The sequence below is a fragment of the Penicillium riverlandense genome (assembly GCF_028828495.1).
Source record: "Penicillium riverlandense strain IBT 135883 chromosome Unknown utg000006l_segment0_segment0, whole genome shotgun sequence".
NCBI classification, from domain to species: Eukaryota; Fungi; Ascomycota; class Eurotiomycetes; order Eurotiales; family Aspergillaceae; genus Penicillium; species Penicillium riverlandense.
The window spans coordinates 1,916,946-1,931,591 of NW_026643197.1; the positions used below are offsets into that span (position 1 = coordinate 1,916,946).

General features: G+C 51.8%; 5 protein-coding genes across 5 annotated transcripts; 3 read left to right on the forward strand and 2 right to left on the reverse strand.

Annotated features, from left to right (window-relative positions):
* Positions 1–2,982: 2,982 nt before the first annotated feature.
* Positions 2,983–4,451, forward strand: N7474_007009 (uncharacterized protein; the record flags this gene model as incomplete). The annotated part of the gene is made up of 2 exons (XM_057198419.1): positions 2,983–3,077; positions 4,337–4,451. The coding sequence occupies 2 exons, from the start codon at positions 2,983–2,985 to the stop codon at positions 4,449–4,451; spliced, it is 210 nt and encodes a 69-aa protein (XP_057051859.1).
* A 211-nt stretch (positions 4,452–4,662) lies between these two features.
* N7474_007010 (uncharacterized protein) lies at positions 4,663–5,109 on the forward strand (the record flags this gene model as incomplete). Its single annotated transcript, XM_057198420.1, has 1 exon — positions 4,663–5,109. One exon carries the CDS (start codon positions 4,663–4,665, stop codon positions 5,107–5,109), a length of 447 nt encoding a protein of 148 aa, XP_057051860.1.
* Positions 5,110–7,377: 2,268 nt separating this feature from the next.
* N7474_007011 (uncharacterized protein) lies at positions 7,378–9,194 on the reverse strand (the record flags this gene model as incomplete). The annotated part of the gene is made up of 3 exons (XM_057198421.1): positions 7,378–7,623; positions 7,686–9,085; positions 9,170–9,194. 3 exons carry the CDS (start codon positions 9,192–9,194, stop codon positions 7,378–7,380), a joined length of 1,671 nt encoding a protein of 556 aa, XP_057051861.1.
* Positions 9,195–10,674: 1,480 nt separating this feature from the next.
* On the forward strand, positions 10,675–12,231 carry N7474_007012 (uncharacterized protein; the record flags this gene model as incomplete). The annotated part of the gene is made up of 1 exon (XM_057198422.1): positions 10,675–12,231. One exon carries the CDS (start codon positions 10,675–10,677, stop codon positions 12,229–12,231), a length of 1,557 nt encoding a protein of 518 aa, XP_057051862.1.
* Positions 12,232–13,429: 1,198 nt separating this feature from the next.
* N7474_007013 (60S ribosomal protein eL19) lies at positions 13,430–14,187 on the reverse strand (the record flags this gene model as incomplete). The annotated part of the gene is made up of 3 exons (XM_057198423.1): positions 13,430–13,573; positions 13,635–13,785; positions 13,874–14,187. The coding sequence occupies 3 exons, from the start codon at positions 14,185–14,187 to the stop codon at positions 13,430–13,432; spliced, it is 609 nt and encodes a 202-aa protein (XP_057051863.1).
* Positions 14,188–14,646: the final 459 nt, after the last annotated feature.

Here is a 14,646-nt window from a genome sequence, read left to right on the forward strand (position 1 = left end):
TTCCTCGGCCATCATTTTCAGCGAATGGGCGTCCACGACCCGGATTATTGCGCTTTGTTCGTGACCTCGTACAGGGGTAAACGGCCAGTGGTACAAACAGAAAAATGCCCGCGACCGACTCGTTTTTGCTTTTTCCTAACCGTTGCAGTCGCCCGGCTGTCACTTGCTTTGTTAGTCGACTCCATAAATCATAAATAGGCCATTACCGCCCGTGACCGTACAATAGTCCCTCTTGCTCTGAATCCCGCCCCAGGACATGGGAAGCAACATCCCCCCATCATGGCCCCTTGTTGGCCCCCCGGGATAAAGATGTGAGGCGTGCTGCTTATTGGGTGATCGTGAATTCCAAGGCCATGGCCGAGGACAACCCTAATCGGAAAGGGGCTGTAACAAGTGTACAGTAACTAACTACCACAGTGGCGTTCGAAAAGTACATACATACTGTACGGAGCCCGTGCTGAATTCCAAATCATGATTTATTGATCGGCCGTTGTCCATGCTTCCCATAGTGTCGGGTCCACGCATCCTGCCTTATCCCTTCCACCGAGAACTTCGAAATCCTCCTGGATCTCTAGCCCCCAATGCCATTTTCCTAGAGCCCCTCGGCTGATGCATGCCATTGCACCACACAGGACTCCATGACGCAGTGACAACAAGCAAGGGATACACCGCTCAGAAGATGAAGCTTGCTGGACGAGCAAAACATCCCAGGTAACGCTTCATCACACCGCCGATGGTGTATTACTCAAAAGACAGCCTCCTGAGGTGAAGATATGCATGGACGTCAGCGGAGTGTCCAATTAGCAGCAGATACGAGACTCACGAGACTCGAGGAATGGCTCCTAAGAAGCAGATCCTCGCCCTGGTGGGAAACTCCGAAACCGTCGCCGGAAAACCCCCAAAAGATCAAATCGGACCTGCGGCAGTGGCGGGTCATTGAAGGTTAGATCCGTTTGTCAATAATAATATGTAGTGGGCTTTCTGAAACCTGGTATCATTATGACCCGGTGACGCAATAATCATACTTCGCGGTGAACAATCAAGATAATCCCCGCCAACCTCCATGTCTCATCCCCAGAATCAAGGGGCCAGTCACGCGGCCTGAACCATCACGTCGATCGTTTCCCGAGCAAGTTGCCCGGAATTCCTGAAGCCAGGGGAGCAGTTGTCCCATGTGTAAACGAGATGCTGGGGGTGGGAAGCTAGCGAATTGTCACTCGTTAAGCATGATGGAAGTGGTACATAACATGTTCAGCTCTTGCAGGGCGTTCTCAATCGGCCGATCCGCCTCGATCATTCGTGCATGTATATCAGATCGGTCGTGCACCTGAAACCAGACTCAGAGGCGCGGATGACCTCATACACGTACTTCTGTGTGCTAGATCGTTATTGGAGTCGGAGGTTACTTCGTTCCCTCAGCCCCGACTAACGCGTGCGGGATCGGCCGCTGTCTGAATCCAGAGCAATGGGAAAGTCAAGGGCATTTCGCGCGAACCTATCCTGGCAGAGTTTCTGGAAAGCAAACTACTACAGCAGCCTGGTAGATCTCAAGTTTTGCAGCAACTCATCGTGCTCTTCCCTCCACACCAGAACTTCTCCGCATCTCCACAAGGCAAATGTGATGTATACACGTCGTACAGCGCAGGAACCCTCTCGTCACGGAAACTGATACGTCGCGTAAAGTATACTGTACGGAGCAGAAGTCACTACTGTCTTGATGTATCATGTATCACTCCACGTGGAGCTAGCGAGTCCATGTGTTGATTTTTTTGTGACTTGCAGCCTAGAGGAACTGAGCGCACGACATGGGATTATCCATGTCTGTCGTATGTAGTATCTCACCGTATTAGTTCCTACCAGCACCAAGCTGCACCACCAATCAACCAGTTCATCCCGAATTACGCTTTGTGTGCAAATGGGCAGGCCTCCTTACCCGGCATACTTGGGCCCCCTCCCCCTTGACATACTTTCTATAGTAGCAAACATCAATCAATCGCCTACAGTTCGGCTCTGATTGGCACCAATGCAAGGGAAATCAGGCCAGGAACCCGTTCGTGGGAGTCCTGCATGTTAGCACTTCTGCAGTTCCCAATATTTCTGTGGTAATGGCTTGGTCGCATTCGAAAGCGGGCGAGCTTATTTTGCCCCTTGGTGCTGTCTGTATTGCGCGTCCTACCAAGGTGATTGATGGATCTGGTCTGCTTCAATCGTCTGTCTAGGCGAGTATGAAAAGGATCGTCTTGTACGAACAGGTACATGCTCCTCACCCCACATAGCCCCAGCCATTGGATTACTGCGCAACACACTTTCCTTGGGGCAGGACAGCCCCCAGCACGTAATCAACGATGCCGCCAAGGGATGGATGATGTTTGCAAGGTACGCACGCTAACCCGATTTAAAGCTTTGGTCCCCGAGGTTCCCGAGCCCGACCTTCCCCACATGGCACATTCATCATCCGTATGGAACCCTGTTCACGCTGTATTTTTGCCACAATTCCAAGTCGGCAGCGTTCTAGTGAAATATTCCAGTCCTCGGATGGCAGGCGCCTTCTGAGAGTTAGAACTGTCAACTATATGATGATGTGCAGGGACATATGGTCACGCTTGAGTTCACCCCAAAAATAGGACAATAGATCTTCAGAGGGAAATTATACTGTATACTATAGGGTCTCATATGAAGAAGACCTCACTCAATTGGTGTGGTTGGACGTTCATATAATCTACGCCGCAACTCACTATGCATGAACATGTTGCAAGCCATTGCCCTCGTATCTACGTAGTCTGCAATCTCCCTCACCAGAGCTACTTCTGAGGTCCAATTGTTGACCTTCTTTTCTGGATTTCCTTCCAAGCTGCATCGTTCTCCGGACAGTTACGTCTTCCTCACTGTAGTCCGCCGTAGAAACGGCCTCTTGTGCAGCAATCTTCCCTTTTGTCTCCTTCAGGACAGGGTGGTCTTTCAATGCTACCCGATCCAACCCCGATGGCTGCGTGTGGCGGGCCTCGTATATCTAAGTTATGTCTGATCTCCGATTACGGTCCGCAGTGGGAAACGCAAGAGAAACAGAGCTTACATATGTACGTACCGAATTACATTACGTATACTGAATACCAAGCGAGGCACCTGACTGAGGAACGCCCATCATGATAGGCGACCCCGTAAACTGGAAACTCACGGGGGGATAGGTTTGACTGATCCGAACTATCGCTGCAACGCGCCCCACATGGCGTGAGCAAGAGACATCTGGAATGGGTTTGGATGCTCATTAGTGTCCCAGGCTAGTCCGCAATTGTTGCTATTAATTGCCTCCGTCACTACTGTTACAGTTTGTGCGCTCAGGCTTGCCGGTCGCGAAGAAAAGCTGAAAGCTATCCACAACGATCGATCGATCTGAAGGATTTTACAATCGAGTGGTTCAGAAGATACCAACACCGGAGATCACCATGCACAGGCGGAGATGAGGGCGGACGACGAGAGCTAAGGCCCTCGCTGAAAAACCGATGCGCCGCCCCAATGGGTCCCCACTGACATTGAACAAAAGTACGACGCCAAAAGTAAAAAGGTCCGTGGATGCGTGGATGGCGAAAATCAATTGGATGCATCACATTTCCGCTGGCCTAGAAACCTCTTTCCCTCACCACATCGTGAAATCTGCGGCGTCGGACATCTTCGGGGAGGCAGATATAAAGTTTTGAATTGGGTCTTGTATCATGTTGAGTTTCCCGATTTGGCTTGCTTCCTGGCTCCTGGTATGCGCCAAAGGCGCTGGACACCTCGGGTACCAGCATGAAATGATGAAGAACCCCTGGTAATTGGGCCCGAGGGATTCTACCAGTGCAGGTATGATGTGCTGTTGCTTGCAGGTGGTGTGAAACCCCCGATATGGATGGTGATCAGAGAAGGACTAAAGCCATTACCTCACGACAGAGCCTAGCCTCGGTTACAATCAGCAATTTGATCGTGTGAGAGGGATGTATCGCATTCTAGGTAGTGATTACGAGAAAGCACTTATCAGTCGACAACTGGTGAGATAGAAATAGTGTAGAAATGCAGCTGGCGATTTCCATGAGGACAATTGTCCCCTAACATCAGACTGTTACGTGAGATAATTCACTCGCGGAGAAATATAGTCATAGTTAGACCAATCCTGTAGGATTATCATGAAGTGTAATCCGTCAGTTTGAAGTGTCCGTAGTTTATTCCGCACATGTTCACTTGCCCGGGAAAGGTCTACTTCCAGTCAGGATGCCTTCACTTGCAGGTTCTCCAGACATATGCCCGCAAGAAGTCAATGAGAGGTTCACAGAAACAGACCTGTGCTGTCCTTTCTCCCGAGGACTGCTGGCCACAATGTTCGACCTGAGGCCCGAAGAAGAGCGGTTCTAAAACTCTGGTACATCAAGGAGGGAATCAGCCCTCCCAGGGACGACGAAGAGGAGCAGATCCAGTGACAGCGTGAATATTGTGATTTTCCGTAGTAAACTTCTTTTTAGCACTGGTCAATATATCTGCCAGCTTTGGTGATGGCAGGAGATAGTTACAATGATCGTGGGACTTATAGCCCCCAGATTCATTTGTGTCCCCATACGGAAAGGCAGGAGGTACCTTACGACCTGGCAGATGGTTCTTAGCAACAAGACAGGTAATCGTGTTTAAACATTAATGGGCTCAAAAGCCATGTTCTATTTTGAATATGCAATCAATAGAGATATTCGTGTCACATCAGCCAAAAAGCATCAACGCCGTCAGATCCTGGACAACCCCTACACACACAAGATAATGAAGATTCAGGAGAGAATGCAAAGGAGACAACAAACAACAAAGCTGTTCCTTTTAGACCTGGGAAACCGAAAGAAGATTGACTCTCTTAGCAATAGCGTCCTCTTCTTGCTGTCGCCAATCCTCCTCCAGACGTGGCGTGTCCCCTCCACGCTCAGCATAATGCCCCTTATACTCATGAGTCTTGAGTTCATGACTAGGAATAGTTTCAACCCGCGGCCTAAAATCATTGACACCGTTGTCTTCGTGCTCGTCTGGATCCTCTCCAGCCTTGACGATTTTGTACGGTGCGGCGACGCGGACCGCGGAGTAGGACTCGGTACCGACTAGAGATATATCAGTATCAACAGACAAATTAAGGTAGAACAGCCACCTACACATCGTCCAGTAGATGTATTTGCTAATGACAGGAGCCCAGAGGGTCATAGCGAGGATTTGGCCGAAGGACCAAATCGACCATTCAATCGTTCCTAGGCTAGCGACGACGTAGTAGTACCAGAAGTAGATCATAACAGAGACGAACAAATACGCCTCGACAACTGTAATGATCACTTTAGGGATGTGCCTGTAGTGTTTGTGCGCGAGCATTCGATGGACGAGTCCCGAAAGCCGACCCAGTCCAGGCCCCTTCTCGAAGAGATTGTTAAAGGCAGGCCGTATTGGACGCAGCTCTTTAATTGTCCACTCGGCGAAGCAAATTATGTAGATCAAGATGCAGACCGGATCGATAACGTACACAAACGTATCAATCGGATGGATCGCCTTGCGAATCCACGAAACGTCTGCGCACCATATGAGCGGAGGGGGATGGCCTCCACAACTGGTTGGCCAGTTGGCGCCGCCAAAACCCACCAGTTTGCTGGGTTGGGCAGCTTTCGAATAGCTCCAGAATAGGGTGACCTGTGACATGATCATAGTGACTGTGGAGAGGAATATGATCCAGGCAGAGCTCATGTGCATCCTCTGCAGGCTCCATTGGCATATGGTGATGGGCAAGATGCCAGCCACACCGATCAGGCCCGTCAGTGCATGGTCCGACCACAACTGCATCAGGGTCAAGGAGCTGAAGACGTGTTTGAATTTCATGGCGAACATGGTGCAAGCCTGGCAAGCAATCATGAACCAACACTGTGCCTCTTGGAACTCGACCATGACGGATTTTAGCACATATCCATGTCCCGCCAAGAAGACTCTGGCCTTTTGTTCCCAGTTGAGCGCTTTGTCTTGGAACTGGTCTTTCTTCCATTGACCAGCAATGATGGCAATCAGTCGGAAAAACCGAGGAGCGAGCCTGAATGATCGCATAAGGATCCAGAGGTAGAAGACAATGAGCAATTGCATCAAGTACGAGACGAACACCTGAAAACGTCTGTTAGCCTGTTTCCCTGATTCTTCTAAGTGGAATCAAATTTACCCCAGGGCCTCCAATATCGCTATTGACACTTGCACTGATCCCACCACATGCATTGCTGTAGTAGAATGGCAGTTCTTCGATGGGGGATACTTTAAATTCCCAATTGTACCGGTTGACCTTGGTGTATTCGCATCCTCCTAGATCGCCATTCGGGTTCGCACAGTAATCACTGACACAGGTGGAGACGAGCTGCACCAGACTATTGTTGTACGGGAGGTTGGCGTCAAGGTTGTTGGCATCATAGCAAGCCTTCAGATTGTCATAGGATTTGAAGACGAATTCGGGCTTGTCGCAAGACAATCCCGCGACAGCCGCCATGGTGAAGGCTTGCGGAACTCGCAAGGAGTTTCGGCAGAGTGGAGAGTCAAAAGGAAATTTTAACGTTTGGGACTTTTAATGATTAACTGACTAACTCCTCGTAACTATAAATAGGGGGCCAGATAATCCCGGTCAGAGCTGACATTATTTTCCAGCTCGCGACACACTAACACCCGCCCGGTCAAGATCGCCCGTTCTGGCCAACGCCCGCCGACGCAGGTCTTATTTCATGCTGTCGAAATAATGTTCACATCAAATCCATGTTAATCGTGCTGTTGGTGGTGGACATCCCCAACGCTCAACGACTTACTCCCTTCGTTGATCAAGTCCTGGAGCCGAGATCAAATCCCCGAGCCAAACGAACAAGCACCCGGCGTTTCGGACCACACGCGGACTAAATAAACAAGGCGTCCCACGCTACGTCAAAAACCGGAAATTAATTCGCCAAGCCTCCCATGCACAAGCACGCTAGCTATGCCCTGCCCTATCCACGACTTGGCCAATCCCAGGCCTACCGGGGACTGTCGAGGGCGCCGACACACCACGTCCTCGATGCCATTTTGCATATATTAGCACCAAACCCCCTTTATGGCTGGAAGGGATCAAGAAGAATCAGAGGGATCCTTTGTGGCAGGTATGAGTTAATCATTACCTGTTTCTAAAACCATGCAGGATATGAATTGAGAAAGAGTATATATAGTAGGGCAATAACTGCTATATACAGCTGAAAAAAACCGTACCTGCCCCGAGATCAATAGGTATGATCTATGATATGTCCAAGGTGCTCAAGAAGGAAATGCGCTGCATCTCGAACGACGCCACCACTCTATGGAGTTCTACAAGAAAGAATTGAAAGTCAATCACGTCTATACCTTCCGCAGTTGGTAGTGGAACAGCCTCCACACGGCCTTCGCGGCCTCAACTCGATCGTTGCCATCAAGCAAATCAAACCACCGCGTGCGCTGGAGTTTCAGCACATGCCACGGTTGCCCGGAGCTGTCGGTGTCAGGCGGGAAACTACTCTCGCCGTTGCCGAGGACCTCGAGATACCGTCTGTGGACGCGAAGGTGCAGAATTGAGATGTGGTGATTGATCGACGAGACCATGTAGATCTTTTTTTGGAGCAAGTTAGTTTTAACTCAGTCATGAGACACGGAAGTGAGTTGCCACTTACATCGTCAAACGGACTCTCCGGCACCTTCCCGATCTGCTTGTACTTCATCCGCTTGTCCCAGAGGCTCGTTCCGGGCTGGAGGATCTTCCACTTCTCGTTATTGGAAAGCTTACGCATCGCGCTCGGCCGGCGAGACAGTCCTGCGGCATAGTAGTGCTCGAACTTGTGGCGTTTCCGTGCGCTTTCCGCCTCGGGTGCGGGCGAGGCGGGTTTGCCTTCTTCCATCATGGAGTCTGGAAGAGACATCCCGTGACTGTTACTGATGAGCTCGTCGAGGATCCCGTCGTTGGGCGCGCCGCCGAATCGAGGCGTTGTTGTCCACCATTTGCCCTCGCCGGGCCGCAGCTCGATGTTACTATCGCGGGCACGTTCCTGCGCCGCTAAGAGCATGCCACCGACCTCTCGGAAGATGTCACAGACCTCGCCGATCCCGGATCCGGGAACCTCATCGGGCGTGCGGAAAGAGGTCTCTGGCCGACACTGTGCGATGAGGACGGGTCCTTCCAGGATGCCGCTCCGGGCAACTTGTCGATCGCGCGGAGACCGGCAGGCTTGGAAGGATTGTCGCACAGGAAAAAGGAGACTCCTCACCATCAGCCGCGGAGGAAGCGGGGGCACCGTGAGCTGACATCCGAACGGCCAGGCGGCCAATTCCACGAATGCCCGGACCACCTCTTCTCGGACCTCATCGGGCATCTCTGAACCGCAACCCATACGTCGTCCAGTGTACATGGCCACCGAGGGCCGCGGAGCCTCTGCCGGGGCCTGCGGCTCATCCACATCCATCTGGCTTTGCGACTTGTCCTGGTTTATCTGCATTTTGTCCCCATCAGCCTGCTCTCCGTCGACGGATGGCGTCGGTTCCGGGGTCGCAGGTCGCTCAAAGTAGTGATCCAGACTTGTATCCCAGTACTGAGATAAACGCTCCAATCCCGTCCAGAACTTTCGTGTCTGTGATATCCGCACCCGACTTCGACCTTCGCGAGGAGGAAGCCGAGCCACCTCTCGAAATGCATCGTCGTTGTCCAATGATAGTTCTCTGTTGAGAGTCTCGAACCGATCCTTGGGCGGGTATCGGACACCGTTGTCCAACAGCGGTGGTTCGACCGGATCCTCTGCCACTTCCCATGGCATTGGGGGCAGTGATTGTGTTTGATCTTTGGGGAACATGTCTTCTACATCGACATCCGAGTCCATCTTGACGTTCAAGGGTCGGAACCGGGAGAGCGAGATATCCTGTGGCCGCCTGATGGCCGCCAAGAGGCCGTACATGTCTCGGATGGTCGAATCGGACTCATTGGTGACGACATCAGGGAGGTTGTAGACGGGGAAGTCGAGGGGGGTCGGGTCGGAGGGAGGTTCTCGTTCCTTATCAGGATCTGAGCTGATGGGAGGCAAGGCTGGATGGAATGGAGGTCAGTGACATTCTAAACCCGGGTGTCCCTGGAATGATGCGGGCATTAAATGGAGGAGAGACAACTTACCCAGCCCTGAGCCCCAGCCAAACATGGTGGTAAAGCGTCACAGTTCTGGCCGTCGATTCAATAAGATTTCGGCACCCGTCACATACTCCGACTAACGGCGGCGGGTGCAAGGAATGTCAAGGAGAGACAGAGATGGAAACAGAAAGGGAGATAAAAGGAAAGAGCACAGAAGTGGAAAAAAAAACCCCCCCAAATAAAGAAAGATGGCCTCCGAAAAGAAAAGGACCGTGGAACAACAAACGCTGAGAGAGAGAGAGAGTAACGAGTCGGCCGGAGTGGAGGACCGAAAGGCGGTGGTGGTGGTGTGGTGTGTGACATGTGGAGCATCACTCTGTCTGGTGAATATTAATAACGGCATGGTTGTTAGTTAGTAGTTACTAGCTAGTTAGTGAACGACTAACTACTAGTCAATCGCCTAGTGGTGATTTAGTCAATCAGCTACTATGCCAGTTACATGGTCTGCTGCTACTGCAGATAATAATAGCCGTTCGTAGGAAGCTCCCGGGCGCCCCAGGGCACTTAGTAGTGGCACTAGTAGTGGCACTTAGTTACCAGCGACCACGTCACTTACAGAGGTCGATCTTCTTTTTACATCAAATACCCTTTTTTCGACCATGGGGTAAGCTCGGATGAGCCAAGTTTCATCGTCAGGGGTGAGTGGCGGTTCTGTGCCACCGACCATCCAGGGTCCGACTGGGGCTCAAAAGCGAAACAACCAGTCGCCTCGGCGACACTTCCGGTGGACTCACCAGAGGATTCAGACCCCCCTTCTCCCAAAATGGCCTGGTTGACGCAGAAGAAGTAGAAGAAGTCATGCCCGGGACTTGGTTCGAACAAAGTTCGATCATGCAGGAATAAAAAGAAGCGCTGCGACCCTGAAGATGATCGCCGGCAAGGCCGCCACCGCAGAGGGCCATGAGTGGCAAGCGGGATGCTCACCACACCTCGCCCCTCACAACGACTATGAGCGGGTGTTTTCTTTTTTGTTCGATCCGTCCAAGCGCTGGGTCGGATTGACGCCGTACGTGAAAGGGACCCTGTTGGGGACAAAGGATCTCTTCTTTTTCTATCTTTAAATCGGCCCCTCCGTCCTGACGTGAGATCCAAGAGTCTCTCGGGATAGTTTGGCCCCCGTGTTGGGATCCTGCAGCAGATCCCACCTTGAATCCTTTGGCATTGGACGCCGTACGAACTCCGGGATCATTATTGTACGATCATGCTCTGCCCTGGACCCAGTGGCGGGATCCTTAGGCCTGCGAGGCAGAGAACGTGGGGTCGATGATTGAAGAACATGTTCATCATCTTTGCTGTCGATGCCTCATCGTTTCTTTTATTCTTCGCTCCTGCTCAATTTTTCACTCGATCTACACACCCTGCATCTCAGCCGGTCTAAGATAGTGACTGCGACGTGTCATGTAACGCCCCGCACCGCTGGTCGTACTTGAGCTATCCCACTTTCTTCTCCTTGATGTCCAGTCGGCCGGCCGACTAGACAGGTCTCTCTTATGGACTTTGCTCTTCCGCGCGTGCAGGACACCAGCAACCTACAGAATTGGATGGAAGCACCACATACGCCGCCAGAATCAAAAACCACCGTATGGGTCACTGATTACTTCACCGAGGTAATCCATCCCACATACACCGAGATCATAGGACCGGCTCCTAGCTCGTGGGACATCCCTCTATTTCCAACTTCCACGCCGAACCTAGATCCGTTTACTACGCTGTGGTCATCTGAGGTTGCTGCAGGGCAGACTACTCTCGCCACCGAGTCGTCCACTCCGTCCCAGCTCCCGGAGAGCCATACGAGTGCGCCGGGGACAGAGCAGCCTGTCGAGACAAATTCGTCCAACACCATTGAATCTAGCACGACTAGCACATCTAGCGAGGAGAGCGAGTCCACCACTCTATCCAAGACGTCAAGTGCGTTTGATACGTCTACCACGTCCGACACGAGCACATCTGATTCAACGACTACATCTGAAGCATCTCGCATATCTGACACAACCACCAGGGAATCTCCCAGCCCGGCGCGTCCGAGCATGCAGCCACTAGTTACGCTGGCAACTGCGCCGCCACTACCGTCTCAATCAGGATCTGCAGGTTTCCTCCCAGCAGCAACGGAATACGGTTCCACAACGGGTGAAGACGCATCAGGGCATGCCGGAGTAATTGCCGGGAGCATTGTAGGCGGCGTAGCTTTCATCGCACTCACGCTCCTAGCATGCTTTTTTTGCTATCGTCGCAAAAAGCGACAACGGTCCCAGCCGCCAAAACGGCCAACACATATGCGCGAGGCATCCTTCGACTCATGGAATGCATCCAGTCTCATGGGCTCAATCAGGGTCCTTAAATACCGCCAGTTCTCGCAGCCCGATTGCGTCGATACAGACTCCCCTCCTGGATTGGGTCCTCATGCACAAAAACATGCTGATGACCAGACTGCTGGAGGTCGCCCGGTGCCGTATCGGCAGAGATCGGGGGTTCCAAGACAATACTCCAATCGACGGTACTCGAATCCATACGTCAATTATAGCGACAACCCCGAAATGTCCGGTGCAAACAACGACATGTCATATAGCGACGGAAACCCGTACCCCAACGGCACAAATCCGCACCGAGTATCCAGTCAGATCTCCAGCCGCTGGGCTCCATCGTCAGTCTCGGACCCCTTTGCAGATGACGCAAGCCCCGTCTCCCCGATCATCGACCTGAACGCCCCCAGCCGCACGGTATCCTGCTACTCCCGAGCCTCATACCACGGCGGGCTCAACATCCTCGCGCACTACGATGGATCGGCCCGCGACTCGCAGTGCGCGAGCACCTATTTTTATCCGGGTCAATTGTCTGGAGACAGTACAGACCATCTTCCCCCTGTTCCTCCTATTCCAGATGGGATCAGCCGCACTGGCTCGATACTGCGCGGGCGATCTCAGAATTTCTCTTCGCCGCTGGCTCAGTTCGGCGGAGAACACAGCGATCCATGGGATCTGCAGCAGCCTCTGCCTGCTGTGCTGCGCTCGGGGCCGCGCCGGCCACCACCTCGCGGCGGCCTCTTCTAGACTGCATCTCTTGAGGCGTTTTTGATCACTCTCAGAGCTTGTCACTGTTTATTGGCTTTTTTCCTATATGCATACGACGTTTCCATCATCCCATTTCGCTGAGCGAAACGAATAACCGAACCGACCACTTTACGCCCGTTTATGTTCATGTTCATGTCGACATGATAGCCACTCTTTTTTCAAGCGGCCATTTATTCACTCATTTAGCCAGTTATCGATTTTTGGAGATTCCCCCAATTCGCGTGCTCTTTTTTGCCATCTCGATGGATCTGTCTCCGGTGTATAAATGTGCTTGGCGTTCTCTGAGAGTGATTTGACGAGGTATTGAATACCGCTGCAGACGGAGCGGTGCTTAATCTAGAGTATCTAATACCTTAGTGGCATAGCTATTAGGAGTTGCATTGATCATCTTTTCGGTATTTGCCCTCGTTTCTTTTGGCTACTTATCTTCTGTGTAGTTTGTTCGATCGACTTGTCTATCAATTGGGATTATCTGAAGTTGATCCCGAACTTCCCATTTAGCCTCACGTAACCTCGCGGACCAAGTAGACCTGAAATATCTAGTCATGACACTTAGATCATTGGGTGGTGGTTTCGTGTTGGCTGGGAGTTTTGTGGGATTGGTTCCGTTGGTTTGTACGTTTGCCTGTAGAACAGAGTCGAGGGAGAGGATATATATTTCCACTCTGGGATCCAAAAGAGTAAAATGAAGACCGGTTGTTGTACTACACACACTGACACCTTCAACTACGGTCCGGCGGAGATTCAAGACCAGTACAGCTGGAACTACTACGATGCTACGATGTAACTGATGATGTTTGTTTTGGAAAAAGAAAAATTTGTTTCCTTTCGCTTTCTCGTTATGTATCAACAAGAAAACGTTGAGAGTATCACATCATCATCGCAAATCCCTATTTTGTTTACCCCATTTCCTAGATCGATCGCCAGTTAAGCCCCATTCCCCTGTAATAGGAGATAGAAGAGAGAGGTGTGGTGCCGACACATGAAAGACCGCAGAAAATGGTATCCGAATATAGGAAGAGCGCTACGGCCAGGACCGAAACATCCCAGCTCACATCACCAAGACGTAAAAAAAAAAACCTAACCTGTTTCATCCTCCGCACCGCCGGCTTGCGAGAAAAGACGTCAAACAACGGATGGGAATATGCTTTTCATTTTTTTGGTTGGTAGGTCAGATTTACTCCTCGGCAATCAGAGCGTTGCGCTTGGCCTCAACCCGCTCCGCCCGACGCTCACGGAGAGCCTTGTTCTTGGCACGCTTAGCGTCCATCTCCTCCTTCAGGACACGCTCACGTTGGCGCTCGGCCTTGGCCTTCTGGATCTGTATTGGGAAACTCCAGTCAGTATGGTGTTATTTTCAGATGAGGATGGCCGTAACTTACGTGCTCAACGAGGGCACGCTTGTGCTTGAAGGTGTTACCCTTGCTCAGGTGGTACAGCTCGTGGTAGAGGTGCTTGTCGATCTTGCCGGCGGCACGGTAGCGGACGAGGAGGCGGCGGAGAACACGCATGCGGCGCATCCAGAGGATTTGGCTGAAGTAGCATGATGAGCATCGATGTTTTTTCATAGGGGAATCGATTGGCCGAGACAATAGGGGCCATCGGGGAGAGAGGTGCATACCTGGGCATACGGGCGTCCTTGGTACCCTTGCGCTTACCCAGACCGCGGTGACGACCGATCCGGCGGGCCTCGTTGAGCTCACGGGCGCGGGCGCGCGAGTGCATGGTGACGGGCTTGCGGATGATGAGGCCATCGCTGACGAGCTTGCGGATGGTCTGGCGGGAGTTGGCGTTGGAGATCTCGGTGGTCTCACTGGGGTCCAGCCAGATCTTGCGCTTGCCGCAGCCGGCCACGGAGGCGGCGAGGCGCTTCTGGGTGCGAAGGTTGACCCTGTTGGAAAGGAAGAAGACTCGGTCAGCATAATCTTCCCACATTCACATTCCTCGATCACAGGTCCTCCATGGGCAGTGTCCAGGTCGTTTTTCGCTGGGAAAAAACACTCGTAACAAATGGCAGGCCTTCTGGACGGTCTATAATCAACAGCTGGAGATGAACTCACATCTTGATGTCGGCGTGTCGACGGTCGTTGGCGGATGATGTTCGTTGCGGGAAATCCACACGGCGAAGAGGAGTTTGAGCCCGCCCGGATTAGCTAAGCCCTTTTCTGTGTCGGCTTAAGCGAGTCAGCTGACATGCCCTAGCCCTGACCAGATGAGGAAATTGATGACAGGCAGATTCCAAGGACAGCCGTTTTTGTCTGTTGCTCGTTTTTGATTAGGCTACTATTCTCACCCTCTTTCACATTTTCCTGCTCATAATTCTATCTGTGTTATGGTGTATGTTCAGCCAAATATGAGAGACAGTCACGTGCTACATCACGTGACCAAAGAAGA